The sequence below is a fragment of the Geotrypetes seraphini genome, chromosome 11, assembly GCF_902459505.1.
Source record: "Geotrypetes seraphini chromosome 11, aGeoSer1.1, whole genome shotgun sequence".
Lineage (NCBI taxonomy): Eukaryota > Metazoa > Chordata > Amphibia > Gymnophiona > Dermophiidae > Geotrypetes > Geotrypetes seraphini.
Window position 1 is genome coordinate 116,825,724 of NC_047094.1, and position 27,757 is coordinate 116,853,480.

Consider the following 27,757-nt stretch of genomic DNA (forward strand, 5'->3'; position numbering starts at 1 on the left):
CTACCTTCCCTATGCAGCTGCCGCTAGCGTTTAACCATGGTTCCATCAGGCAGCCTCATGGACCTTTGCTAGGCCAGCCTGCCTCCAATGATGCAACTTCCTCTTTTGCCGGAGGCAGTCCAGCCTAGCAAAGGCCCCAAGGCTGCCTGATGGAACCGCAGCTAAACTAAAGCCAGCAGCAGCTGTGTAAGTTAAAAGCATGCAGTGAGCTGCCGCTAAGGAGAGGAGAAGTACTGCTGAGCCAGCGAGTCCATCAGGCAGACTTGGGGCCTTTGCTAGTCAGGCTCACCTCCAATGTTGCAACTTCCTCTTTTGTTGGCGGCAGGCTAGCCTAGCAAAGGTCACACAGTGAGCTGTTGCTGCTCGGGGGAGGAGGGAGACTGGGGAGAGAAGACGGGAGACACGCGACGACAGGAGGGAGACATACAGTGCCGGCGCTGCATATACACGATGAGAAGGAAGTTGGGAGACATAAAGCGTCAGCACCGCGTACCCCCTACAAGCAGCTTGCATACCCCTACGGGTATTCGTACTGCGTGTTACATAGAAACATAGAAAAATGACGGCAGAAAAGGGCCAAAGCCCATCAAGTCTGCCCACTCCAGTGACCCTTCCCCCATGAGTTTGCTCACCAACCTCCTGCCCTTACCTCATTAGAGATCCCACATGAATATCCCATTTATTTTTGAAATCTGCCACGCTGTTGGCCTCAATCACCTGCCGTGGGAGTTCATTCCAATGATCGACCACCTTCTCAGTGAAGAAATACTTTCTGGAGTCCCCATGAAATTTCCCTCCCCTGATTTTCAGCGGATGCCCTCTGGTGGACGAAGGTCCCATAAGACGAAAGATATCCTCTTCCACCTCGATACGACCCGTGATATATTTAAATGTCTCAATCATGTCTCCTCTCTCTCTTCGTTCTTCAAGTGAGTACAGCTGCAATTTATTCAGCCTTACTTCATATGGAAGATCCTTGAGCCCCGAGACCATCCTGGTGGCCATCCGCTGAACTGACTCAACTCTCAGCACATCTTTCTGGTAATGTGGTCTCCAGAATTGAACACAATATTCCAAATGAGGTCTCACCATGGACCTGTACAGTGGCATTATGACCTCTGGCATCCTGCTGATAAAACCTCTACGGATACAACCCATCATTTGCCTTGCCTTGGAGGAAGCCTTTTCCACTTGATTGGCAGTTTTCATGTCATCACTAATGATTACTCCTAAATCCCGTTCTTCCGTTCCCGTTCTTCCTAAATAAGGTCTCACCATTTAACGTGTAAGTCCTGCACAGATTTCTTTTACCCAGGTGCATCACTTTGCATTTTTTAGCATTGAAGTTGAGCTGCCAAGTCGATGACCATTGTTCTAATAGTAGTAGGTCCTGCGTCATACTGTCAGGCATAGTGCTTTTACCTACTATGTTGCACAGTTTGGCGTCATCGGCGAACAATGATATTTTTCCTCTGAGCCCTTGGGTCATATTACTTATGAATATGTTGAATAGGATTGGACCTAAGACCGAGCCTTGTGGCACTCCACTGGTCACATCTGATGTTTTGGATGGGGTACCATGTACCATCACCCTCTGAATTCTACCGCTCAGCCAATCCTTAACCCATGCAGCTAGTGTTTCCCCTAATCCCAGCGATTTCAACTTGTTCAATAACCTGCGGTGTGGGACGCTATCAAAAGCTTTGCTGAAGTCCAAATACACTACGTCCAGGGACTCCCCGGCATCCAGTTGTCTTGTTACCCAGTTGAAGAAGCTAATCAGATTTGATTGGTAGGACCTGCCCTTGGTAAATCCATGTTGATGGGGATCACGTAGATTTTCTTCATCCAGTATTGTATCAAGTTTCTGTTTGATCAGTGTTTCCATGAGCTTGCATACTATGGATGTGAGACTTACCGGTCTGTAATTTGCCGTCTCTGTCCTGCAGCCCTTTTTGTGGAGTGGAATAACGTTAGCTGTTTTCCAGTCCAAGGGGACTCTTCCCGTGCTTAGGGAGAGATTGAAGAGCACAGACAATGGTTCCGCCAGGACTTCACTCAACTCTCTGAGCACCCTGGGGTGTAGGTTGTCTGGTCCCATGGCTTTGTTCACTTTGAGTCTTGAAAGTTCGCAGTAGACGCTACTGGGCGTAAACTTGAAGTCTTGAAACGGGTCTTTCTGGCTTTCCCTTGTCTGTAAAAGTGGACCGGATCCCGGTGCCTCAAAGGTGAAAACCGAGCAGAAGTATTCATTTAGTAGCTCGGCCTTAGTGGAATCCGATTCTGCATAATTCCCGTCCGATTTCCTGAGTCGTTCTATCCCATCTTTGTTTCTTTTCCTATCACTAATATACCTAAAGAAGGATTTATCCCCTTTCTTAATGTTCCGTGCTAGATTCTCCTCTATTTGGAGCTTGGCCTCTCTGACTGCCTTCTTGAGAGCTTTAGACCTGTCCTGATAGTCTTCTTTTGCCTCCTGCTTTCCTAAATGTTTGTAGGCGATAAATGCTTTTTTCTTCTCCTTAACGAGGTCCGAAATTTCAGTACTGAACCACTGGGGTCTCTTGTTTCTCCGACTTTTGCTGACCGTTTTTACATAGCGATTTGTTGCTTCATGCAGGGTGGATTTCAGAGTCGACCACATATTCTCCACGTTGTCGGTTTGTGCTTGGTTTTGCTGCTCCCGGTGGACAAAATCTCCCATGTGTTCGAAGTCTGTGCCTTTAAAGTTGAGGACTCTCGTCACTGTATTTGATCTAGAGAAACCCCATCTGAGGTTAAGCCATACCATGTTATGGTCGCTGGAGGCCAGCGTATCTCCTACCAATACTTCTGTGACGCTGTCTCCGTTGGTGAGTACCAGGTCTAGTATCGCCTGGTTTCTAGTGGGCTCCAGTACCATTTGTTTGAGTCGTGCTGCCTTTATGGAGGTTAATATTCTTCTGCTGCCAGAGGTAGTCGCAGAGAGTGTGTTCCAATCTGCATCGGGCATGTTGAAGTCTCCTAGCAGAACTGTGTCCCCGCGCAAAGTGATGTTCTCTATATCCTCGATCAGTTCTATGTCCTTGTCTTCCTGTTGTCTAGGAGGTCTATATACCACACCAAGGTATAAGCAATTTTTGTTCCCTCTGGCCAGGTTCACCCAGAGGGATTCCCCGGAGTATCTAACATCTGTGATTCTGGTAGTCTGGTGTTGAGAAACACTTGTTTAGGTGACTTGCTCAGAGTCACAAGGAGTTGTAGTGCGGGTGGAAAGGACAACTCCATCCAAAAAATTGTTTATGTTTATTTAAATTTGATATCCTGCAATTTACAACAGATCAATATGGCTTACAAAATTTAAAAAAATAATTAAGAACAAGAAAAGAATACCATTATCAAAAAAAAAAAAGACTTAACCTTACATTAAAAAAAAAAAAGAAAACCCCTTTATTTTTTGCTATGATCTCCTGTCAATAGCCTTCTCATCTTCACCAACAAAATGAAATTTAATCTAATCTAATCTAAACCAAACCTTAAGTTTATATACCGCATCATCTCCACGAATATGAAGCTCGACACGATTTACAAGAACTTAAAAATATAGGTAGAGAAGGAAAAGGTTTACATGAACTTATATGTAGAAGGGAAGAAAAAGGGGGGAGGATAGAATTACAATTTGGTGAAAAGCCAAGTTTTCAGTTGTTTGCGGAAAAATTGGAGGGAGCCCAGGTTCCACAGCGGGATGGTGAGGTCGTTCCAAAGTCCTGTGATTTTGAAGAGAAGGGAATAGTGAATGCTGAGTAGAGGGGAAGGCTAGTTTATACTTTTGGGCGGTTCTGGAGGAGTTGGGACTTGAGGAGTGGTAAGATAGTGGGATAAGGGGAGGAAGGATGTTGTGAATGATCTTAAAAGCCAGGCAGGAACATTTGAAATGGATTCTGGAGATCATTGGGAGCCAATTAAGTTTGGCAAGGAGTGGGGAGACATGGTCAGATTTGCGTTTTGTAAAGATCAATTTGGCTGCAGTATTCTGAATTAGCTGGAGTCTTTGAAGACTTTTTTTGATAGGCTTAAGTAGATGGCATTGTAGTAATCTAGTTTGGAGAGGATGATGGATTGGACAAGGACGGCAAAATGTTGTTGGCAGAAGTAGGATCTTACTTTTCTTAGCATGTGGAGGCTGAAAAAGCATGATTTTGCCAAGGAGTTGAGATGGTCATTGATGGAGAGAGAAGAATCGATAATGATGCCAAGGACCTTGCATGAGAATTCAAGCTGCAGTGCATCGCCTGAGGGTAATGCAAAGAGAGTGGGCAGGTGTTCTAATTTTGGGCCGAGCCAGAGTAATTTTGTTTTTGATTCATTTAGTTTCATCTGTACCGAGAGGGACCAGGAGCGGAGTCTCATTATGCAAGCTGTAATGTTCTCATGGAGGTTGGTGAGGTTCTGGTCTGTCTCGCGTATGTGTAGATTGTTTCAAGGGGGGATAGTTGAAGGAGTTTCAGGGAGGATATATAGATGTTAAAGAGAATAGGGGATAGGGGTGATCCCTGAGGGACACCGCAAGATGGTGTCCAAGCAGTGGACATGGTGCCATTTGTGTTGACGATGTAGGAGCGAGAGCGTAAGAAGTCTGGGAACCACTTTAAGGACGGTGGAGTCAATTCCTATCTCGGAAAGTTGGTAAAGTAGTATGTCGTGGTGGACGACATCAAAAGCAGCAGAAAGATCGAATTGTAATAGGACAGCAAATTTGTTACGCGAATGTAATTGTTGCACCTTTGAAATTAGGGAAATTAGGAGGGATTCGGTGCTGAAGCTGGGTCTGGGCCATATTGGTAGGGATGGAGAATGGAAAATCTCTCGAGGTAGGAAGAGAGCTGGGTAGCAACTATGGCTTCTAGAAGTTTAGTAAGTAGAGGGATATGGGGTAGTAGTTAGATGGTAAGGAAGGGTCGAGGTTGGCTTTTTTCAGAATAGGTGACAAGGCAATGTGTCCCATTTCTGTGGAGAACAGGCCTGATAGTAAAGCAGAATTAATAAGTCTAGTAAGGGAGGAGATGGCCTGCGCAGGAATGTTTTCGTAAAGGTGGGAGGGGAAAGGATCTAGGATGCATTTGCAGGATTTCAGTTTGAGACAGAGTTTAGAGATCTGGGGATCAGATACGAGTTCAAAGGTAGTCCAGGATCTATCAGCGGGGATAGGGTTGGAATCGTTGGGAGGTAGAAAGTTGTAAGAGACTACTGGGAGGAAAGAACTCCTTATGGTGGAAATCTTTTCATTGAAAAATTCGGCTAAGTCGTTTGCGGATGGGGGGGGGGGAAGAGGGAAATTTAACTCAAACTAAGTGCCAAATTAAACTAAGTGCCAAATTAAAAAAAAAATTCAACAAAGACATTTTGGAAATGAAAGTTCATTACAGATATCTTGTGGAATATTATTCCATAAAAATGGTGATAAAAAGAAAAATGCAGATTTTACAAGATGATTCATAATGAGACATTTTTGGTGAAGTAAGTACCAACCTATGATCATATGCTTTAGCCCTAAAAAGAAGCCTCACTGCTGAATTTTGCAGTGTCTGTAATCTACACAGTAATACCACATTAACTCCACAGTATATTGAATTACAATAATCTAACCTTGAGATCATAAAGGCATGGATTAAAGTATGGATAGAATCAAAATTTAAGGTCTTACTGTCTAAACAAATACCTCTAAGCCAGTAATAGCCTCTCTTTAGTACTTAGCCTATCTAAAGTTCAAAAGAAAGAGCATCATCAAATAAAATTCCTAAATTGTAATCACCTAATGAATTACAAATAAAATTTTAAGAAAATGCAGTCCCTCAGATGATATCACCACATCCTGCTTGTCCTCAGAGAATCATTGGATAACTTCACTATAACAAGCACTTTACTAGGCAAGAGGCTATACTAATACAGTATATTACACTTACTATCCTGTCTCCTGGCATAAAGTCTCCCATAAAATATTGTCTTACCCTGATAGGTGGAACTCGGGGCTCCTCTTTAGTAGGCTGCAGCTTTTCTGTGTATACGCTCTTAATTGTGTTACGAAAGGACTGACGATCTTCAAGCCGTGGCTTCTTTTCAGGGAAGGAAGAGGAAGCTGTTTGCTCAAAGCATCCTCTCTTCTGGTCTTTGGATTCTAGCTTCAAATTCTCTTGAGAGATGCAGGAAATATTACATCCACATTCAAAGGATGAGGAAGTAATGGCAAGTCTTTCTAGCTCATGTGAGGACCTCTTTAAAATATCAGAATTTTCAAATTTGGGTACTGCAGATTTTAGGCAAGAACTACTACAAAATTCTTCCTTACTCTCCTTAGGTTGGGCATTGTCCAAACGAAAATATATTTGATCTGCTAATGTTTCTGACTCTTCAGATTTTTCCACTTTATCCAAGTTCTTCCCAGCTTTGCTCCCAAGTTCTGGCCAGGAATATTTCATGAAGTGATCCTCTCGCAGTCTCCCAGATGAAGCATGTGAATGCCTCAGTGCTTCTGCTTCGATGCACAACTCAGATACATTTTCAGTATCATCTGAAGGATGCTGCATCTCCTCTTTAGTCAAACCCAACCTGCAAAGGAACAAAAAACAAAGTTATATATGAGGAACCTTGAAAGGTCCCATTAAGCTGGAACAAAACTATGTGAAACAGAAGAGTTCTAGTAAGAATACTATTTTATGCTTTACAAAATCTCTACAAGCATTGATACTAATGGAAAAAGCAGGTATAAATTTTCTCATATGGATGTCATCCACAGAACCCAGTACAGACACTGCCAAGTGCATTGTCACTTTAAATCTTTAGGCAGTGCCCACACTGTACGTGCAGTGTCTTCTCACTCAACATTGGCATTTGGGACCAACAGTTTACTAAAAAGCTAAGAAGCCAACTAGGGGAGGTGGGCAGGTTGTGGGAATTTATGTCTGCTGTCCTCAGAGAACACCTGCTATAGGTAAATATCTTTGCTTTGTCCAAGGACAAACAAGCCTAATGTTTCCACATGTGGGATTCCCAAGCCGCCAGGTTCATGTCTCTTGAAGTGGCTTAATACTGAATAAACATGAGCCCGGTGAAACCCAACAGAGCTGGAAGGAAAGCTGGTAGAACTGACTCTCTTTTGGAGTTGTGTTCTAAATAATAATGAGAAGTAAAGGTATAGACTGAGGACCAAGTAGACACTTTGCAGATGTCAATAGATGTAGAGTGGAAATGAGCTACTGAGGCAGCCATAGCTCAGATGTTGTCCTTTGGAAAAGAAGATAGCTCTCCCCTGTTGATTTCATGATTTTAGTTTGTCATAATTATTATGTTTGTTTTAACTCGTGTGAACCGTTCAGTTCTTAAGCAATATAGAAAATTTTTAAATACCGTATTTTTCACTCCATAAGATGCACTTTTTCCACCCCCAAAAAAGGGGTGGAAAGGGGGGTGCATCTTATGGAGCGAATACACCTCTGTCCCCCTCGCCGTTCTGCTGCTGCTCGTGCCCCCCTCCCCCCTTTGCAGCTAGTGCTGCTCACTGCCCTCTTACCTGTTGCAGGAAAGGAAGAGAAAAGCCGGCAGTGTGCAATCAGGCCCACAAATCTTGACTCAACATCAATTCTGATGGCGGAGAGAAGGTCCGGGCCAGCCAATTGCTGGGCCGGACCTTATCTCCGACGTCAGAATTGACGTCGAAGGAAGGCTTGTGGGTCCGATTGCACGCCGCCAGCCCTTTGTGGAGTTGTGGCAGCAGGAGTCAACTGTTTTACTGCGTAGGCAGCTGCTTCGGAGTTGGGTGCGTGCTGCGGTTCAGGAGTACAGGAGCTGTGGCCTTGAGGATCATGACAGCCCGTTCCTTGGCAAGTTCGGTGGGGGTGTTTGTTAGTTGCACTGGTGGCGCATGGCCTTGGAGGTGAGCTTCTGGTTATTTGGGGTAATGGGGTGTTGGTAGGTTGGGGTTTGGTGAAGGGTTTTTTTGTGCTCCTTATGGCGCCTGCTAAAAAGTCTAGTTCCAGGGGAGGGAGAGGTGGTGGAGCTCAGAGGGGTCATTCTGCAGTGGTGGCAGTGCCTGTTGGCGGACCAGGGAGGAGGAATCGGCGCAGCAGGGAGGAAGGAAGGCTTCAAGGAGTTGTGGGCAGCAGTGGGCGAGCGGCAGACCAGGGAGGAGGAATCCCCTTCTCTGCCCTCCTCTTACCTCCTCCCTTCCCATGCTTCCCTTGCTCCTTTCTCCCCCTTCTCTCTCTACGTTTTCCCAACTGACTCTTCTTCAAATGCCTATAATTTTTTTGTCCTGTAACTTTATTGTGAATGTCAATTGTAACCCGTTCTGAGCTCCCAGGAGAATGGGATAGAAATCAAAATAAATAAATAAATAGTAGGGTCAAAAGCTATAAAGAGCTGGGAGAATTTCCTATGAGGCTAAGTCCACTCCAGGTAGTAGGTTAAAGCATGTATGCAGTGTAAGGTATACAAGTGCTGCTTCTCCAGAATGGGAATGTGGCTTAAGAAAGAAAACAGGCAGAAATATGACTTGGTTGAGAAGGAATTCTGAAACAACTTTAGGGTAGAATTTTGAATGTGTTTGGAGAACTATTCTATCATGATAGAATCTTGTGTAGGGAGAATCTGAAACAAGAACTTGAAGTTCACTTATATGGCAAGCAGATGTGAAGGTGCTAAGCAAAACAACCTTCCAAGTGAGAAGTTTCAAAGAACAAGATACAAGTGGGTCAAAAGGAGATTTCATGAGAATAGAAAGAACCACATTGAGATCCAAAGCAAAAGGTGGAGATTTTAGATGTGGTTTTGTGTGAAATAGGCTTTTCATGAATCAAACTATTAAGGGATGAACAGATAAAGGTTTCTTGTTGAGGAGTGAGTAGAATGGAAGATTAGGGTTTTACCTTTGTCTTCTTTCTGTTAGTCCCTGTAGGATTCCATAATTCTAGATATTCAATCCTTTCCCGCAATACGGGAATTGCAGAAATACAAACACTTTTCTGCATATGTGCTCCTCCTATCTTAGAGAGTTAGAGCCCCCTAAAATTCAGTCCCAAAGCCAAGCAACTATACTGGAACCAATCCGGCAACATAAACAATTTCTGGTATGGTCTGCTCTGCAAAATATAAAAACAAGTAATAAACATGCAAAAGACAACACAGATAGCACAGTTATTTACTGTAACAGGTGTTATCCGGGGACAGTAGGTAGATATTCTCCCATGTGGGTGATGTCATCCACAAAGCCCGGTACAAACAGTGTAAAAATGTACTGTCACTTTAAGTTTTAGAAGCTTTAGGACTGCCCGCACCATGCATGCACGAGTGCTTTCCTGCTTATGAGGTCTTCAATCCTATGTCCAAGTGAAGAAGCAAACCAAGGGAGGTGGGTGGGATGTGAGAATATCTGCCTGCTGTCCTGGATAACACCTCTTATGGTAAAGTAACTGTGCTTTATCTCAGGACAAGCAGGAAGCATATTCTCACATGTGGGAATCCCTAGCTTATGAAATGGGATGGAGAGAGTGTTGGCCTCTAAATAAAACACTAATAGGAAGGTCTCCGCTCAAAAGGTATATATATATATATATATATATATTGTCTTATGCGAGCAGGCAGGGCAAGGGAAGAAAAGGAAGAGAGAAATAAGAGGCATACTACCCGTCCTCCGATAATAAGAAGCATACTACCCATCCTCCGAAAGAGGAAAGGGTAATAAGATAAGAACAGCAACGTGTAGGGAGGCTCTAAAAAACGAAGACGACCTAAGAACGGCAGCCGACTGAATATAATTCAGGAAGACATTAGAAGGACTCAAGGAGAAAAGAATAGCACATAAAGGAGTGCCAGAAAGCCATATGTTTCCTCTTGAGAAGACAGAAAATGAGAGGGGAAAAAGTAAATGAGAAAATGAGAGGGAAAAAGAAAAGAAAGAATGATTCCCATTGAATAGACAAATGTGGATGAAACCGGGAAGAAAAGCATAGAAAGGAGAGAAATTTTGTACTATGGGCTTTAGCAGAGAACTGAAAAGAAAGACTATCTGACTAAGGATTAAGCACATATGAACAGTTCTGCCAGGAAGCTGTGTGAGAGCTCTGGAATATCTTGTAAGGTTCAAAAATTAAGAGAGAAGAACATGTGATTATTTGTGAAAAATCTGGCTACAGGCTGTACTGAGAGAAACAGTACAGAGCTTAGACATCAAAATGAGAATGAGGAAAATAAGACCTTTTCCCATTCAAAGAATCAGTAGGAAAGGTGCAATGAAGAGAGCAACCAAAAATGTGGATGCAATTAGAAGAGGAGTAAAGGCAAAAAGAAAAGTGGTCCAATGGAAGCAAAGTTCGGAGTGATTGGATGGCTGGGAAAAATAGTTATGAAGATAATCAAGACAGAAAAGACATAGCCTTTAGTATGGGAAAAATTATGTATTTACCAGAAGTGACCTGGAACCTGAATCTTGGCGGTTTAATCCAAATACCAGAACTGTATATCTGAGTGAAGTTTTAGAAACAGAAAGAGTCAAGAAACCCCATGTGACTTGTAAATGGTCACAGGGAAAGCTCAGGGCCCAAACTCACAATACAAGGTGTCGAGGTTGGAGCCCACAGAAGTGCACCATATGTCATTATGTGCTCGTGCATTAGAGGAGTTTCGCATCTTTACTACATAGAGACCAAAATGGGTTTACTATCAATAGATATCCCTGTGATAATTCTCATCTCTTATGGAATACTAGTGTTTAAGCCGGTTACATTAACGGATGCTAGAATATATGTCTGTCTGTCTTTCTTTCTTACTTTCTGTGTCTCTCCCTGCCTCTGTCTCTCTCTTCCTTTCTTTCTGTCTGTCTTTCTCCCTCCCGCTGTCTGTCCTTCTTTCTTTCTGGTTCTCTCTCTGGCACCCTGTCTGTCTTTCTTTCTTTCTTTCTGTCTCTCTCCCTGCCTGCTGTCTTTCTGTGTGTCTGTCTTTTGTTCTAATGTGCTGCCTGCCTGCCTGTCTTTCTATCTCTCCATGGCCCCCCTTCTGTCTCCCCTCCCCCAAAGCAAACCAAGATTGCTCCCAGGCCCCCTTTCCCTTTCCGTCCCCTCCACTTCCCTGTGCAGCAGCAGCATTTCCCTCCCACCCTTCCCTGTGCAGCAGCAGCATTTCCCGGCCTTCCCTGTGCAGCAGCAGCATTTCCCGCCGCCCCCTTCCCAGCCGCCGCGTTTAAATTCAGAGAAAAGTGCTGCACCGCGCTACCGCTGGCTTCAGCGTCTTCTATCCACTCCGGCCAACCCTAGCGGAAACAGGAAGTAGTCAGAGAGTGGACAGAAGACGGCGAGGCCAGCGGTAGCACGGTGCAGTGCTTTTCTCTGAATTTAAACGTGGGTGAGCCGGGAAGGAGGAGGCTTAAAAGTAGCTGGTTTGGGCAGTGAGTGAGGGCGTGAGGGCTGTGCTGTGTTTCTTCGCTTTCCGATTTGTCTGGCCGCCACATATGCACTCCTGCTGGCCACGGACTTACTGATCACAGATCACGGAAGCACGCAGGTAAGAATGCGCATGCGCGGCTAGGGTTTTATTATATAGGATAATAGCTCAAGTTACTAATTCTAGGGATTCTTTGGTAGCACTTTCATTAGACACCGAAAAGGCCTTTGACAGGATCAATTGGGATTACCTTTTTAATGTCTTGGTATGGTTTGGCTTTAGACAAAATTTTATTCGTATAATTAGGGTTCTATACAATAATCCCCAAGCCTCCATCTTAATTAATGGCTCTGAAAAGAGGTACCAAACAAGGCTGTCCACTCTCTCCTCTTTTGTTTAATTTAGCTCTCAAACCCTCAGCAATTGCTATTAGGGAAAAATCACGCTATTAGAAGTATTTCCATCAATGATTCCTCCTTTAAATTTTCAATATATGCAGATGACATAATAATATACATCTTTGTAGACTCAATGTCTCATTTATTATCTTGTATTAATGAGTTTTCAATTTTCTCTGGATATAAAATGAACTGCAGTAAATCATCGCTATTGCCCTTGACTCCTCATGTACTAAAACATCATATCTCTTATTTCTCTTTTAAATGGGAGCCTGATAAGATCAAATATCTGGGCATATGTTATAGTTCTACGGTTCATAGAACAATGCCTCTAAATTTATAATAGAATGACAAATATGCTAAAGTCCTGGCCTCCCCTTTTTCTTTCTTGGTGGGGTAGAGCTGAGGCTATTAAAATGGTACTAGCTCCAAAACGTAATTATATTTTTTATTATGAAACAGTTTCCATTCTCAGCTGGTTTATTATTATTATTTATTGATTGATTTTAAATTTTTCCAAGAAAACTTCTTGTACAGAATATTGAGAAAGAAACAGAAATAATTTTAAACAAAATATAGAGAGCAATTAGAAAATACAAATCTTAAATCAATACTTTAAATCCCAAATATTAGATCCAAGATTCTTATTGAGTGAACAAATATATACGTAACATTTAATAGGAATTTCGAGTATCTAACTGCAGTAATAGGAGTCTTCTATTAACTTAGTTAGAGATGTTATTCTTTCCCCCCTTTAAAGCGTTTCATAGACAGGAAGCTTGTTAACTGAGACGGTTCGAAGAATACATATGTATTAGTTTTATATTTAACAATACATTTACAGGGATATCGCAAAATACAAACAACCCCCATCATTGTTACTCCTGGCTTAAGAAGAAATTGTTGTCTACGTTTTTGGGTGTCCTTAGTCACATCCGGGAACATTTGTATTTTTAATCCCATAAATTCTTTATGTCTATTTTTGAAAAACATCTTCAATAACCAGTCTTTATCAGGCAATAAAGCCACTGTTATTATAAGTGTTGCAGGTTTTACTATATCCTTCAATGATGTTTCCAAGATTGCAGTAGTATCCATTTGCAAATCCTGTTTTTGAGGAATATCTTCTTGTTCTTTCGTTGGTATATAAAATATTTGTACAAAAGGAGGAAGTATATCTTCCGAGATATTAAATATTTCCATAAGATATTTTTTCAACATTTCTTTCGGGGAAATAGTTGGAACTTTAGGAAAATTTAATAGTCTCAAATTAGCGGAGCGTGAATTATTTTCCAAATTTTCAATTTTCCTTCTCATATTAGTGTTATCCCTAATAAGGGTAGTTTATACTTGTTTCGCTTCCATAAGCTCTTTCTCCATTTTATCTACTTTATTTTTCGTTATAAGGGTATCTTGTTTGAAGTTTATAAATTCTTCCTTCTGTTCTGACATTCTTTTTCCAGTTCCCTTATTTGTGGAGATAGTGATTGTCCCAAAGTTATGACTAAGTCCCACAATGAATCCAGGGTTACATTGGTGGGTTTAGGATAACAAAAATATAAAGTACCTGAATGTATTGGCTGAATTCCTTCAGTCACAGGGTTCCTATCTATTCCACTTTGTCTCTCTGCTTGCTCCAATGGTGTTCCTGCTGCGGATTCGATGTCTTCTGTTGCCTGGCTCAGCAAAGCCTCCTGGGAGAGCAAGTCTAGCTCTTCGGCCATACTGTCTTCCTTTGGTGAGCTGGATCCCTGCGGCTATGGAGGCGGGGCTCTCGCGTCAGGGCTCAGGGTTGCATCTAGCCCATGGAGGTGTACAACGGCTTCACTCCCAGCCGGAACCTCCCGCAGGCGATTCCCCGGCGTTATTCACTCCTGCTGCAGACGCCTCAACAGTTCATCAATGGTCACCGAAGGAGAGGTCTCCGGACGCCATGAGGCTCCACCGGCGCTCTTGCCTCTTCTCTTCGGCATCAAGATCGAAGTAGAACGCGCTAAAACGCGTCAAGTAGAGGAAAACTGTTGATAGTGTCTTCCCGCAGTCAAACCATTGCGGCCATCTTGGATCTGCTAAGTTCCCTCAGCTGGTTTATATAAGAGAATGGATTTTAAAAGGTATCACTTAGCATTCAGGCTTGCTCAGGGATTATTTTGGTTTCAGAACTTTGATAATTGGAATGTCCCCAGATGGCTAACATTTGAAAAAATGTTAATCTTTCCAAAACCCATACATTTGTTGCCATTCATGGACAAATATCCATTTAATGCTACTTTAAGAATACTTAAATCTTCAGCCCTCAATATTTTCTCATTCTACAAATCTATTAATGGAGATTTCAGGGAGGAACCACATCCCTCTGTGGTTCAGCAGTATCTTTGATTATCGAATTCTATCAGATATAAAGGAGGTATGTCAATCTAAGAACATTTGGGCTTTTTCTCACTTAACCATCGAAGGTAGATTATTTTCAGTAAATGAATTAGAACTTATTTTGGAGTATACTGGTTTAGATTATAATTATTGGCACAATGTCTCAATACCTCTTAATTCTTTATTATTTACATATATGGAGGCAACTGGTCTCCCCAACTTCTCTAAGTTTATAGGATCTTTAAGGTTAGGTAAAAAAAAAAAAAAGCATCAAAACTTTATAAAATCTTGAGAGAGGTTGATAGAGAGAAAGACGTCCCCCTCTTTGATGATATATGGTCAGTAGATCTAAATATAAATCCTGGGGAAATGGACTAGAAATCATTTTGGACACACTTAGCTAGACCCACTATGTCGGCTTCTATTTGCCAATCCACCTATTTTACCTTACTTAAAGCTTATTGGACTCCTACTAAAATGGCAAGAGTATTACATTCATCTTCGGAAATGTGTTGGTCTTGTCGTCAGCAACCTGGGACTCTCTTTTATTTCTTTATACATGTCCTAACATGCAAATTTACTGGTCGGGAATTTGGTCCAGAATTCAAGCCATAATGCATATGAATGATATGTTATTTTTGTCTTATAAATCTATCATGCTACATTCATCAAACCCAGATATCTCGCTACCAACATCATTCAAAAAACTCTTTGATTCTATGATTGCGTTAACCATTCGTCACATTATATGTAATTGGAAAGATAATTCTAAGCTTAACTTTCTTGAATGGTGGAATCATCTCTGATAAGAAATAATAGCATTCCAGCAAAATAATATTTCTAATTTTACTCAAATGTGGGCCCACTTAGATGAGTTTTGTAAGGATTCAAATGATTACCTTAATTGACTATTATGTTTTGAGAATATGCAGCTTAATTTATTGTAGTAATATATTATTGTAGTAAGAACATAAGATTTGCCGCTGCTGGGTCAAACCTGTGGTCCATCGTTCCCAGCAGTCTGCTCACGCGGCGGCACTTAGGTCAAAGACCAGTGCCCTATTTGAGTATAGCCTTACCTGCGTATGTTCTGGTCCAGCAGGAACTTATTTAACCTTTTCTTGAATCCCTGAAGGGTGCTTTCCCCTATAACAGCCTCTGGAAGAGCGTTCAAGATTTCTACCACTCTCTGGGTGAAGAAGAACTTCCTTACGTTTGTATGGAATCTATCCCCTTTTAACTTTAGCGATTGCCCTCTCATTCTCTTGGAGAGGGTGAACAATCTCTCTTTCTCTACTAAGTCAATTCCCTTCAATATCTTGAATGTTTTGATAATGTCCCCTCTCAGTCTCCTCTTTTCAAGGGAGAAGAAGCCCAGTTTCGCTAGCCTCTCATTGTATGGCAACTCCTCCAGTCCCTTATCCATTTTTGTCGCTCTTCTCTGGACCCTTTCAAGTAGTACTGTGTCCTTCTTAAGAACATAAGCAGTGCCTCTGCTGGGTCAGACCCGAGGTCCATCGTGCCCAGCAGTCTGCTCACGCGGCGGCCCAACAGGTCCAGGACCTGTATAATAATCCTTTATCTATACCCCTCTATCCCCTTTTCTAGCAGAAAATTGTCCAATCCCTTCTTGAACACCAATACCGTACTCTGTTCTATCACGCCCTCCAGAAGCTCATTCAAGAAGCTTCATGTACGGTGACCAGTGCTGGATGCAGTATTCCAGGCGGGGCATACCATGGCCTGGTACAACGGCATGATAACCTCAGATCTGTTTGTGATCCCCTTCTTAATCATTACTAGCATTCAGCTTGCTCTTTTCGCCGCCACCGTCACACATTACGCAGACGATTTCATTGACTTGTCTACAAGTACTCCCAAGTCTCTTTCCTGGGGGCTCTCTCTGAGTATAGCACCGGACATCCTGTATTCGTGCATATGATTTTTGTTACCGACATGCATCACCTTGCACTTATCCACGTTGAACCTCATTTGCCATTTCGCGGTCCATTTCTCCAGTGTGTTTATGTCTCATTGTAGATTTTTGCAATCCTTCTTTGTCCTCACTGCTCTGAATAACTTTGTATTGTCCATGAATTTAATCACCTTATTCGTGCCAATTTCTAGGTCGTTTCTAAACATGTTGAAGAGCACAGGCCCAAACACCGAACCCTGCAGCACTCCACTTGTGACGCTTTTCCAGTCCGAGTATTGTCCATTTACCCCACTCTAGTTTCCTATCCGCCAACCAGTTTTTAATCACCCTCGATTCCATGGCTTGCAACTTTTTGAAGTAGACGTTCATGCGAGACTTTGTCTAACGCCTTCTGAAAATCTAGATATACGATGTCGACTGGGTCACCCTTATCTATCTGCCTATTTACTCCCTCGAAGAAGTGCAGTAAGTTTGTTAAGAAAGATCTTCCTTTGCTGAAGCTGTGCTGGCTGGTCCTCATCAGTTTGTGTCCGTCAAGGTGATCGATGACGTGGTCCTTTATCAGCGCCTCTACCATCTTTCCCGGCACCAAAGTCAGACTCACTGGTTTATAGTTTCCCGGATCTCCCCTCGAACCTTTCTCGGCGTTTTAATTGTACATTTTTGTATTTGAAAAATCCAATAAAATATTGTAAAAAAAAAAAAAAAAAAAAAGCGCATTTTGCAAATGGCTATGTAGAAACAGGAGAAGAGATCAAGGCCATGAAAGAATGGAGGTGGCCATGAAGAATTAGAAAAATCAGAAAAACCTTACAATCCTAAGGGAAATTTAAAATACTAGGAGTGGGGCTCAAACCCAAGGAAGCACATTTCTATGAGATAAGTTCAACACTTAAACCACTTTGCCATGAGTGGCTGTGGTGATGAGAGAATGTGGGTATACCCTCAAATGTAGGAGACAGAATAGTAGTGGGGAACATGAAGGCCAATAGTGGAAAGAAAGTATGTTGTGTTTGAAAAATAGAAAAACAGCACTACAGAAATTAAAATCCAATATAGCAGTGCGTAGGGATAACTATCTGGGCAGTGAAATGTTAAGTGACCTGCCCAGAGGTACAAGCAGCTGCACTGGGAGTTGAACTCAGAACCTCAGGGTGCTGAGACAGCTGCCCCAAGCTCCAGACCACTCTTCCACTGAATGCATGAAAGGTTGTAAGCATGAAAGAGGACATACAGAGAGGTTAGAGAAAAGCCAGAGGCCCAAAGAGCCACAACAGGGAAAAAAACCCTCTAGTACCCTAGAGTGTAAAACCTCCCCAAAATCTAACAAGTACTGGGTTAGTCTGAAATTTCCAGAGAATGGAGTGCCATAAGCGAAAATAACGGAGGGGTCAGAAAGAAAAAAAGAATAGAAAGCATTATTGTTAGAAAATACAATGGAGAAAAACTCGACTGACCCAAAGGGAATAAAGGAAAATGAGCCATTGAGGGCATTCTGTCATTTGAATGAAGTAACCTGCGTAGAGTCACAAGGAGCATTACTGAGAAACACTGGCACAACCTTTGGCATAGGGGCAGCAGCTCCACCAGTGAGGCATACCATCCTCCTGGGGTGAACTTTTTTTTGTTTTTTTTAACAATGTAGTAAAAAGAAAAATTTGGGAAATGCTAGCTATACTTATTAGCGAGCCATGAAGTTGAGAAATATATGACAGACATTTAGAGAAATAAAGTAAGACTTTATAAAAGAGAAAAAAAAGGCACTGGTAATAACGGAGTTTCCTTTCCTGATACAAACAGAAGAGGAATGGAGAAACTGTGAAGAGAGCATATGACATGCTACATAATAGATGCAAGTTAGTACAAAGGAATAATCAGAGGAGAATACAAGGTCTAGAAATTTTGCTGCTAGACAAGAAAAAAATACCAGTTAGACTTAAAAGGTGTAATATCATCCTTAATAGGATATGTTAGTGACCTCCTCCTCCCTTACAGCTAGTCCCAGTCCTCTAAGCCACTGTTCTTCAACCACCGGTCCGTGGACCGGTGCCGGTCCACAGGGCCAGCACATGCATCCGCCCAAAACAGTGTTCTTCATCCACCGGTCCACAGTGCGACTGATGCGGCAATATCTTTGAGCCAGCTCCCTCTTCCTCACTGATTCAGTGCACAAAGCCATGGGCAGTGGCTTCTACATGCGTCCTGCGCATGAACTGGAAGCTTTCTTTCTGACGTTGCAACATCAGAGGGAAGGCTTCCAGATGAGGCACGGGACGCGCAAGTTGCCGCTGTCTACAGCTTTGTGCATTGCATCAGTGAGGAAGAGGGAGCCGGCCTGAAGATAACACCGGAGGTGGCATAAAATTGCCAGGCAGGAGCAGGCCAAAAGGTAAGGCATAGCATGGAGGGAGGGAGAGAACAAAGGTGAGGGGGGAATGATTTTATTTTTTTATTTAGTAATTGAATTATGTCAATTTTGAGAATTTACATCTGCTGTCAGTGTGCTTTGTGTAGTTTAATTTTGTGGTTAACCATTATGTGTTGTTAATAAGATTATATTGTGTATCTGTGAAAAATGAATGGAAAAAATAGTGTTACAATTAGTACTATTATGGGGGACGGGGTCTGGCCCACGACTTAGCCCAGCATTCTTGAACTGCCGGTCCACAGACCGATGCTGGTCCACAAAATAATTCTTTTATTTCTGCCGGTCCATAGGTGTAAAAAGGTTGAAGGACACTGCTCTAAGCTCATTAGAATAATGAAGGAATTGAAGTTTTCTTCATATATTCTTTAAGGGAAGTATGGAAACCTCAAGAAAGAATGGAGAACATCCTGCAGTCTATTTGACAGGGATAGCAACACTGATGGTAGAACGGTAGTTCAAATTTTGAAGAGTAGAAATCTTCAGTGTAGGTATGGCGATAGGGAGAGATATCTGCCAGCTGTGAAACTGAACATCTTTGACAGATTGTGAAGACGCGATGTAAGAATCTACTGGGGAGGTTCATCACAGACTAAAAGCTGAATGAGGTGTGTTTTAAGCGCAATAGAAGACTAATGAAAAGATCTGCGAATATCATAGAATAAAAAGTATCCAGATGTGGAACATAATGGAGAGTGTAATCTGTTGTAGCAGAACATAAGCAGTGCCTCTGCTGGGTCAGACCGGAGGTCCATCGCGCCCAGCAGTCTGCTCACGCGGCGGCCCATCAGGTCCAGGATCTGTATAATCCTCTATCTATACTCTTCTATCCCCTTTTCCTTCAGGAAATCATCTAATCCCTTCTTGAAACCCAATAGCGTACTCTGTCCTATCACACCATCTGGAAGCACATTCTAGGTGTCCACCACCCTTTGGTGAAGAAGAACTTCCTAGAATTGGTTCTGAATCTGTCCCCTTTTCATTTTTCCAAATCCCTCTCATTTTTGTAGTTTTCAAAAGTTTGAAGAATCTATCCCTCTCCACTTTCTCTATGCCCTTCATGATCTTGTAAGTCTCTATTACGTCCCCTCTAAGTCTCCGCTTTTCTAGGGAAAAGAGCCCCAGTTTCTCCAATCTTTCAGCATATGAAAGGTTTTCCATACCTTTTATCAAGCGCGTCGCTCTTTCCTGAACCCTCTCGAGCATCGCCATATCTTTCTTAAGGTACGGCGACCAATATTGGACACAGTACTCCAGATGCGAGTACACCATCGTCCGATACAACGGCAGGATAACGTCCTTCGTTTTGGTTGTAATACCTTTCTTGATAATACCTAGCATTCTGTTCGCCTACTTAGAGGCCACTGCGCACTGTTCCGATGGCTTCATTGTTTTGTCCACAAGTATCCTTAAGTCCTTCTCTAGGCTACTTTCACCCATTACCAGCCCTCCCATCGTATAGCTGTACATCGGGTTTCTGTTTCCTACATGTAAGACTTTACATTTCTCTACATTAAAGTTCATCTGCCATTTATTCACCCACTCTCCCAGTTTGTTCAGGTCTCTTTGTAAATCTTCACATTCCTCCTTAGTCCTAACCCCACTAAAAAGTTTGTGTCGTCTGTGAATTTTATAACTTCGCACTTCGTCCCTGTGTCTAGGTCATTAATAAATATATTGAACAGCAGTGGTCCCCTGCGGAACACCTCTCGTGGCCCTTCTCCAGTCCGAGTAGTAGCTCTTCACTCCTACCCGCCAATCAATTTTTGATCCTTCTATGTACGTCTCCTTCCACCCCATGGTACTCTAGTTTCCGTAGTAGGCTTTCACGGGTACCTTGTCGAAGGCTTTTTGTAAATCCAAGTATACGATGTCTATGGGGGCCCTTTCATCCATTTGTTTGTTAATTCTTTCGAAGAAGTGCAGTAAGTTCCTGAGGCACGATCTTCCCTTGCAGAAGCCATGTTGGCTTGTTTTCATCAGTTTGTTCCTTTCTAGATGCTCATTGATGCTGTCTTTTATCAGCGCTTCCGCCATCTTCCCCGGGACCAAAGTCAGACTTACCGGTCTGTAGTTCCCCAGGTCACCTCTCGATCCTTTTTTAAAGATGGGTGTAACATCTGCTATCTTCCAATCCTCTGGGATCACCCCTGTTTTTAGGGATAGATTACAAACCTGCTGTAGTAATTCCGCTACTTCTTCCTTTAGTTCTTTTAATACTCTAGGGTGGATTCCGTCCGGGCCTGGAGATTTGTCAGTTTTTAATCTATCTATCTGCTTGTGTACGTCTTCAAGGCTTACCTCCATAGATGTTAATTTTTCTGCTTGTTCTCCTTTGAAGATTTTTTCAGGCTCCGGCACGTTGGATGTGTCCTCTCTTATAAATACTGACGAAAAGAACCTGTTTAGTCTATCCGCCACTTCTTTTTCCTCCTTCACCACTCCCTTCCTATCCAGCAGTCCCACCTCCTCCCTTGCCGGCTGCTTCCCTTTAACTATCTGAAGAACGGTTTGAAATGTCATGCTTTCCTGGCTAGCCTCTTTTCATATTCTCTTTTTGCTCTTCTAATCACTCGGTGACATTCTTTTTGATGCTTCCTGTGCTCTTTCCAGTTCTCTCTGGTTTTGTCCTTTTTCCACCTCCAGAATTAATTTTTCTTATCTCCTATTGCTTTCTTCACTTCTTTAGTTATCCACGCTGAGTCTTTTGTTTGGTTCTTTTTGCATCCTTTTCAAAATCTGGGGATATACAGATTTTGCGCTTCGCTCACCAAGTCCTTAAATAAAGACCAGGCTTGCTCCACAGTCTGCAATTTCTTTGAGTTGTTTCTAAGTTTCTTTCTTACCATTACTCTCAATGCTTCGTAGTTTCCTTTCTTGAAGTTAAAAGTGGTCACTGTGGTTCTCTTCCCCTTTGATGTTCCTACTTCGACTTTGAACTGGATCATATTGTGATCGCAGTTTCCTAATGGTCCCACTACTTCCACTTCCTTTGCAGGTCCTCTTAGCCCATTGAGGATTAGGTCCAGAGTGGCATTCCTTCTCATCGGTTCTCTGACAAACTGCTCCATGAAGCAGTCCTGTATAGCCTCCAGGAATCCGTTTTCCCTAGCGCATTTTGAGTATCCAAGACTCCTGTCTATCCCGGGATAGTTGAAGTCTCCCATAACAATGGTGTTACCATTTTTGCATTCCCGCCTCATCTCAGCTTCCATTTCTTCATCGTTTACTTCGGTTTGCCCAGGTAGACGATAGTACAGACCCTTCTTTATCTTGGGCCCATTCCCTCCTGGTATTTTAACCCATAGTGATTCCAATTTGTCAGCTGTCGCTGCTGTGTCCACTCTGATCGACAACTGCGAAAGACAAATTAATCCACTGTAGAGGCTGTATACCCAGGTGGCATCCATTGTCAACAGAGATGGAGTCAATGATGAAGAAAAATGTTTCCAAAGAGGAGGAGATCAAAGTCTACACCTCGAGTGGAGCCCTCTGTTCAAAAACTTGCAAGAAATCAAGTTGTTATGATGGGTAGAATAGGACATCCATCTGTACACCATCCTTGGATGCACAAAGACAGAAAGAAAATAAAAAAACAAACAATGCGACAAAGATGGCATCAAGATTTATCCACAGTCCAGCCATCATGTCCTGGTGGTACAATGGCATAGACTCTGGAGCGGGAGGCTTTCAAGGGTAGATTTAACCAGAAAAGACTAATGTGACCATTGCAGTTTATCAAGACCAAGACAGGCTTGTATTCTGGTACGGTCAGAACGGTACTGAGGAAGACATGGAAATACCGGTACCAATCACTGAGTGTAAGATACATGAGCAGCAATTGTACTGAGGAAAACATACCAGTGGTACAGAATCTCGATGCAGGTAAATAACAGAGCAAGATGGATCGGTACCAAGCAGAGTCCAATTCTAAAGCTGTGTCGGTACCAAAGGTAAAGTAGAGGCATCGAGGTCAAAATTATTTTAAGCCGATGGTCAGTCATTCGCCATACGGTGGGAAATTGTACCGGTACTAAGGGCTATGAAGCAGGTACCCTAGGTGCTACAGGTGTTGAAGCCTGAAGCATTGAAAACCCCAGTGAGCCAGCACTTCAAAATTGACAACCTGCATTGATGATAGATGATGTCAATGATAGGCATGCATCAAGTAACTCAATGCTGAAAATGCCAATAACGCTGGTGATGAGATCGATCAACTGTCGATGCTCCCATGAACTAAAGGGAATCGATACCGCTCAGAAGACTGGAGAAGGGCAGGTGTGATTCCTCTCCACGAAAGTGGAAGTAAGGAAGAAGTAAGGAATTACAGGCCAGTAAGTCTGACTTCTGTGGTAAGCAAATTAATGGAAACGCTTTTAAAGCAGAGAATGGTGAAGTTTCTAGAATCCTGTGGATTACAAGAATGGAGGCAACATGGATTCATTAGAGGTAGGTCTTGCCAGACAAATCTGATCAATTTCTTTGACTTGGTGACCAGAGAATTGGATAGATGGGGTGCACTAGATGTGGTGTATTTAGATTTTAGCAAACCACTTCTGATACATGTTCTTTAAATTGCTCTCCCTTGCTGCACACGCTTGACAACTCATTGCTGCACAGCTCTAGAGCACTCTGCCTCACTCTCCACGTTGAATACCAATTTGTATTTTACTTTGTTCATATTGTTGTTTTATTAATGTTTTGTATCCCCTTCTAACCTTTTCTTTTCAGATCTTTCCAAGCCTCCCTTTGATCTGCTGCTGCGAAGAGCTGAACTCTCCTGCAAACCACTTCTGGTACATGTTCTTTAAATTGCTCTCCTTAATGCACTCCTTTGTGCACTCCTTAAGTGCGCAACCCTACTGAAAGCAAGCCCCTTCCTTTTTACCCTTATACCCCTTATTCTTGTGTTACACTTCAGCATGGATCATCCATCATCTCAGATCCTTGTAATTTAGGGTAATAGACCTCCAACAGTGGTAAGTTAACATCTCATTGTCCATCAAATTATACTGAAATTCCCAGGGCTACACTAAATTCATACTATATATAATAACTCTCTGTTGTACACTCAAATTATTGAAATAAGGACCATTGGTTAGTGTTCCACTCACCAGACCCGATCTCTGTGTTTTTTCTATACAGGAGTCCACGCCCTGACGCAGCCATATAGCGAAACGTCAGCTAGCTATACGTTGGCGAGAGCGGACCAGTCAGGACAGCAATATTTCCACTGAAACAACTCAGTTTTTTGGACTATCCCTGCCTAAGCTAAGTTTAAAGATTTTTTGACTACTAACTATTGGAGATTAATATATTAGACAGGAGGAGGAGGGAGGCCGATGAGGTTGTTTCCCTTTCCAGTGCAGCTGATAAGTTTACTGCTGGCAGCGCACAGGGATCTAAGGCCCCTCCTCTTCAAAAGCAAAATTAGATTAATATTGATTAGCGATCGGGTCTGGTGAGTTGAACACTGACCACTGGTCCTTATTTCAATAATTTGAGTGTACAACAGAGTTATTATATATAGTGTGTAGATTTTTCTCTCTGGTTCCTACATATCTAATATTGATCTACACTAAATTCATCCGAGCCTAGGAATATTACCTTAGGACTAATAAATGCCAGATCTATTAAAAGTAAGTTTCATATCATAAAGGTTGCCATCACTCAGAATTCTTCTTTGTATAATCAAAACCGGGCTCACTAAAGGAGATGAGGCATATCTTTGCTTGCACTTTTGTTTTTTCTTATATTTTCAACCATCGTTTAGGTAAAAAAGGAGGAGGATTAGCTGTAATCTATAGACACTTTGCTATCTAAAGAAGAACTCTCCCCTTCAGACTCTCCGATTGAATACTTACACTTCAAGGTTAACACTTCCCCCCAGACCGACATCTTGCTTCTCTACATTCCTCCTCCGGTAAGTTGTGGAATCTTTGATTGTTTGCAAGCTCTGATTTTTTACTTCACCTCTTCTTCCTCTAATACTATGCTACTCGGAGACTTCAACATCCACCTAGAAGACAAGGGGAATCCACTTACCTCTGAACTCCTACATCTAGTTGCAAATGTCAATTTCACCTCCTTGATTACAGACCTAACTCATATAGCAGGTCATACTTCAGATACGATTTTGGTCCCTAAACTTCAAACTTATAGCTTTTCAAAACCTTTGATTAATCCAGTTCCCTGGTCAGACCACTCATTGACTATTCTTAAATATTGCCTGAAACCCACAATAGCCAGCAATTCTTCAAAAAGTTTCATACCGAGATTTTAGTATGTTCAATCTTCCAGATATCACTTCATGTTTCTCATTAAAAATGGAAGATTTTAATCATTTATCACTAAAAAAACAAAAAGGAAGCATGAAACGTCACATCTAAAAACTTACTAGATAATCTTGCCCCACTTTGTGTTAAGACAATCAGCCCTAAAAGACTTAGGAATCCCTGGTTCACGGCCGAACTCGTGTTAATTAAAAAACAACTTAAAGCCTTAGAATGAAAACGGAGAAAAATGAAAACTACTGAAAATCTAAATAAATATAGAGAGCAGATGCACTACTATAATGCAAAATAAACCAAGCAAAAAAAAAAAACCTACTACTTTAAACCCATCTCTAAGGCCAAAGACTCCTCCACTCTTTTCTCTATTATAAAATCCATAACAGCCCCTAAAGTTAATGATGAATCATCCCCGGTCTCCAAACCTACGGGCACAAAATCTAGCAAATTATTTTGTTAAAAAGTCAACAAAATAAGACAGAATTTAAAAAAAAAACAAAAAAACTTCTTACAAGGCTCCACTCTCCCTGTGTCAAAATGTACCAACTTTAATATTCCATCCTTTTTTTTTTTTCCCAATTCTTTATTCATTTTCAAATTTACAATAAGTGTAATATATTCAAACAAATTAACAATAATTATATCACTTAACTAGTCTTTAAGCCCGTTACATTAACGGGTGCTAGAATACTGTTCACCCTCTATGTTGCCCCTTCCATTCACTGCCCTCTCTTCTCTTTCCATCTCTCTCTTTCTCTCCCATATGGCCTCTCTCCATCTCCTCCTTCCTTTTGCCTTGGTCTGGCATACCTTCCTCCTTCCCTCCAAGCCATTCTCTCCCCCTCTGCTCCCTTTCCTCATTTAACTACTTCATTGGTCAGCAGCAGCATTCACAATTCATTGCTGTTGCTGGCTTCAGGTCTTTCTCTCTGGCCGGTCCTGTCTTCATGAAAACAGGAATTAGGCAGGACCGGCCAGAGAGGAAGGCCTGAAGCCAGCAACAGCAGCGAATTGTAAACGCTGCTGCTGCCTGAAGCACCCGAGGCAGACGCTTCTCTCCCCTCCCAGCCCAACCCCCGCTGACTCTGCGACCCTCCCAGCAAGATGACTTTAATATCAAACCTTCCTCCAGCGTTGACAGCCGCAGCACGTTAAACAGGCTGCTTCGGCTTTCTTCTGCCGTTGAGTCTCTCTGTTGCGTCATTGATGACGTCATCAGTGATGCGGCAAAGGGACTCAACTGCAGGAGAAAGCCCGAAGCAGCCTGTTTAACGTGCAGCGACTGCCAACGCTGGAGGGATGTTTGTACCGGTGCAGAAGCGATATGTCTCTCCCCCTCCAGTACCTGTGCAGCACTTTGCTGTGGCGCATCCTCCCATGGGGGGGGGGGGTTTGCACAGTGGGAGCGGATGAGAGCGCCGATCTCCAGTTGGGTTTCTTTTTTTTGTTTGTTTTAAGTTGAAAGCCGGCGCTGCAGCTCCTCTCTCGATCCTGGTGCAGTTCGAGAGAGGAGCCGTTACCATTCACGGTGAGGAAGGCCGCCGCAGCTCTGTAATTTTTTTTTATTATTTGAAAGCCGCCGCGAGCAAGTGGTGACGTAAAACCCGCGCATGCGCAATCGTGTTTTCGCGATGGATCAGGGAACACGATTTTTTTAGTGCGCATGCGCGTCCTACCATTTTATTATATTAGATAATAATCAATGGTACAAATGATATGTTCTTAACTCCAACCCTTCCCAACCTTTCTTATCATATAATCAATACCTTATACAATATGTAACATAAATTTACCCTTCCATCCCCCCTCACAATCGAACTTGTAAATTTAAGTGGGAAAAAAATAAATAAATAAATAAAATGCCATCTAATCGGTACAATACTTTATAAATGGCTCCCACACATCCTGAAATTTCCTGAAAGAATCACTCTGTATTGCTATAAATCTCTCCATTTTATAAACCTGACATAAGGAATTCCACCAGAAATTATAATTTAATTTAATTCCATCCTTGCAAGATCATAAAAGATTGCTTCAGAATTTCAACACCAAGGGGATGAACTCGGATTCAATCCCCCCTTTTCTCCTAAAGTGTCATTACTCTTTCTTCCGCCCATTTATCCAAACTTTGATTAAAATTAGTCTAAAAGTCTTTGGTTCCATTCCTCAGGAATGGAAAGAATTACTAATCCGCCCCATCATTAAGAATCATGGTGAGTCGGCTGCAAATGAAGCTAACTACCGTCCAATACTAACATTCCCTTTCTTGCTAAGCTAACAGAGAAGGTAGTTTTTAACCAAATAACTAACTTAATTAAAAAAACACACGTTCTACACCCCAACCAGACTGGTTTTCGGATCAATCACTTACATAAGAACATAAGAAACGCCTTCACCGAATCAGACCACTGGTCCATCCAGTCCGGTGACCCGCACACACGGAGGCCAAGCCAGATGTTCCCCGATGAAGACCTGTTTATCCGTATCCATCAATGTGATTTGCAAGAAGGTGTGCATCCAACTTGCCCTTAAAACCCAGAATGGTTGTTTCTGTCACAACCTCCTCCGGGAGAGCATTCCAAGTGTCCACCACACGCTGCGTGAAACAGAACTTCCTGGTATTTGTCCTGAGCCTGTCGCCTCTCAACTTCAGTCCATGGCCTCTTGTCTGATTCACATTTGACAACTTGAATAAAGATGCTTCTCACTCTATTTTGTCGAATCCTTTTATTATTTTATAAATCTCTATCATATCCCCTCGCAGTCTTCTCTTCTCAAGGGTGAATAAGCCCAGTTTAATGAGGCATTCTTTGTAGCTCAAATTTTCCATACCTTCTACTAGCTTCGTACTCGCCTCTGCACTCTTTGCTAGGCTTAGCCACCACCATTCAATATTTCCTAGACCATCACAAGTCTGTTCTGATCGCTC

General features: G+C 42.4%; 1 protein-coding gene across 2 annotated transcripts in view; it reads right to left on the bottom strand.

Moving 5' to 3' along the window:
* The window catches only part of ASXL1 (ASXL transcriptional regulator 1), a 227,894-nt gene that overhangs the window by 30,722 nt on the left and 169,415 nt on the right, over positions 1-27,757 (bottom strand). For both annotated transcript variants that reach the window (XM_033962878.1, XM_033962877.1), the window contains exon 11: positions 5,988-6,585. In XM_033962878.1, the coding sequence (XP_033818769.1) occupies positions 5,988-6,585 (598 nt within the window). The remainder of the gene's footprint in view (positions 1-5,987; positions 6,586-27,757) is intronic.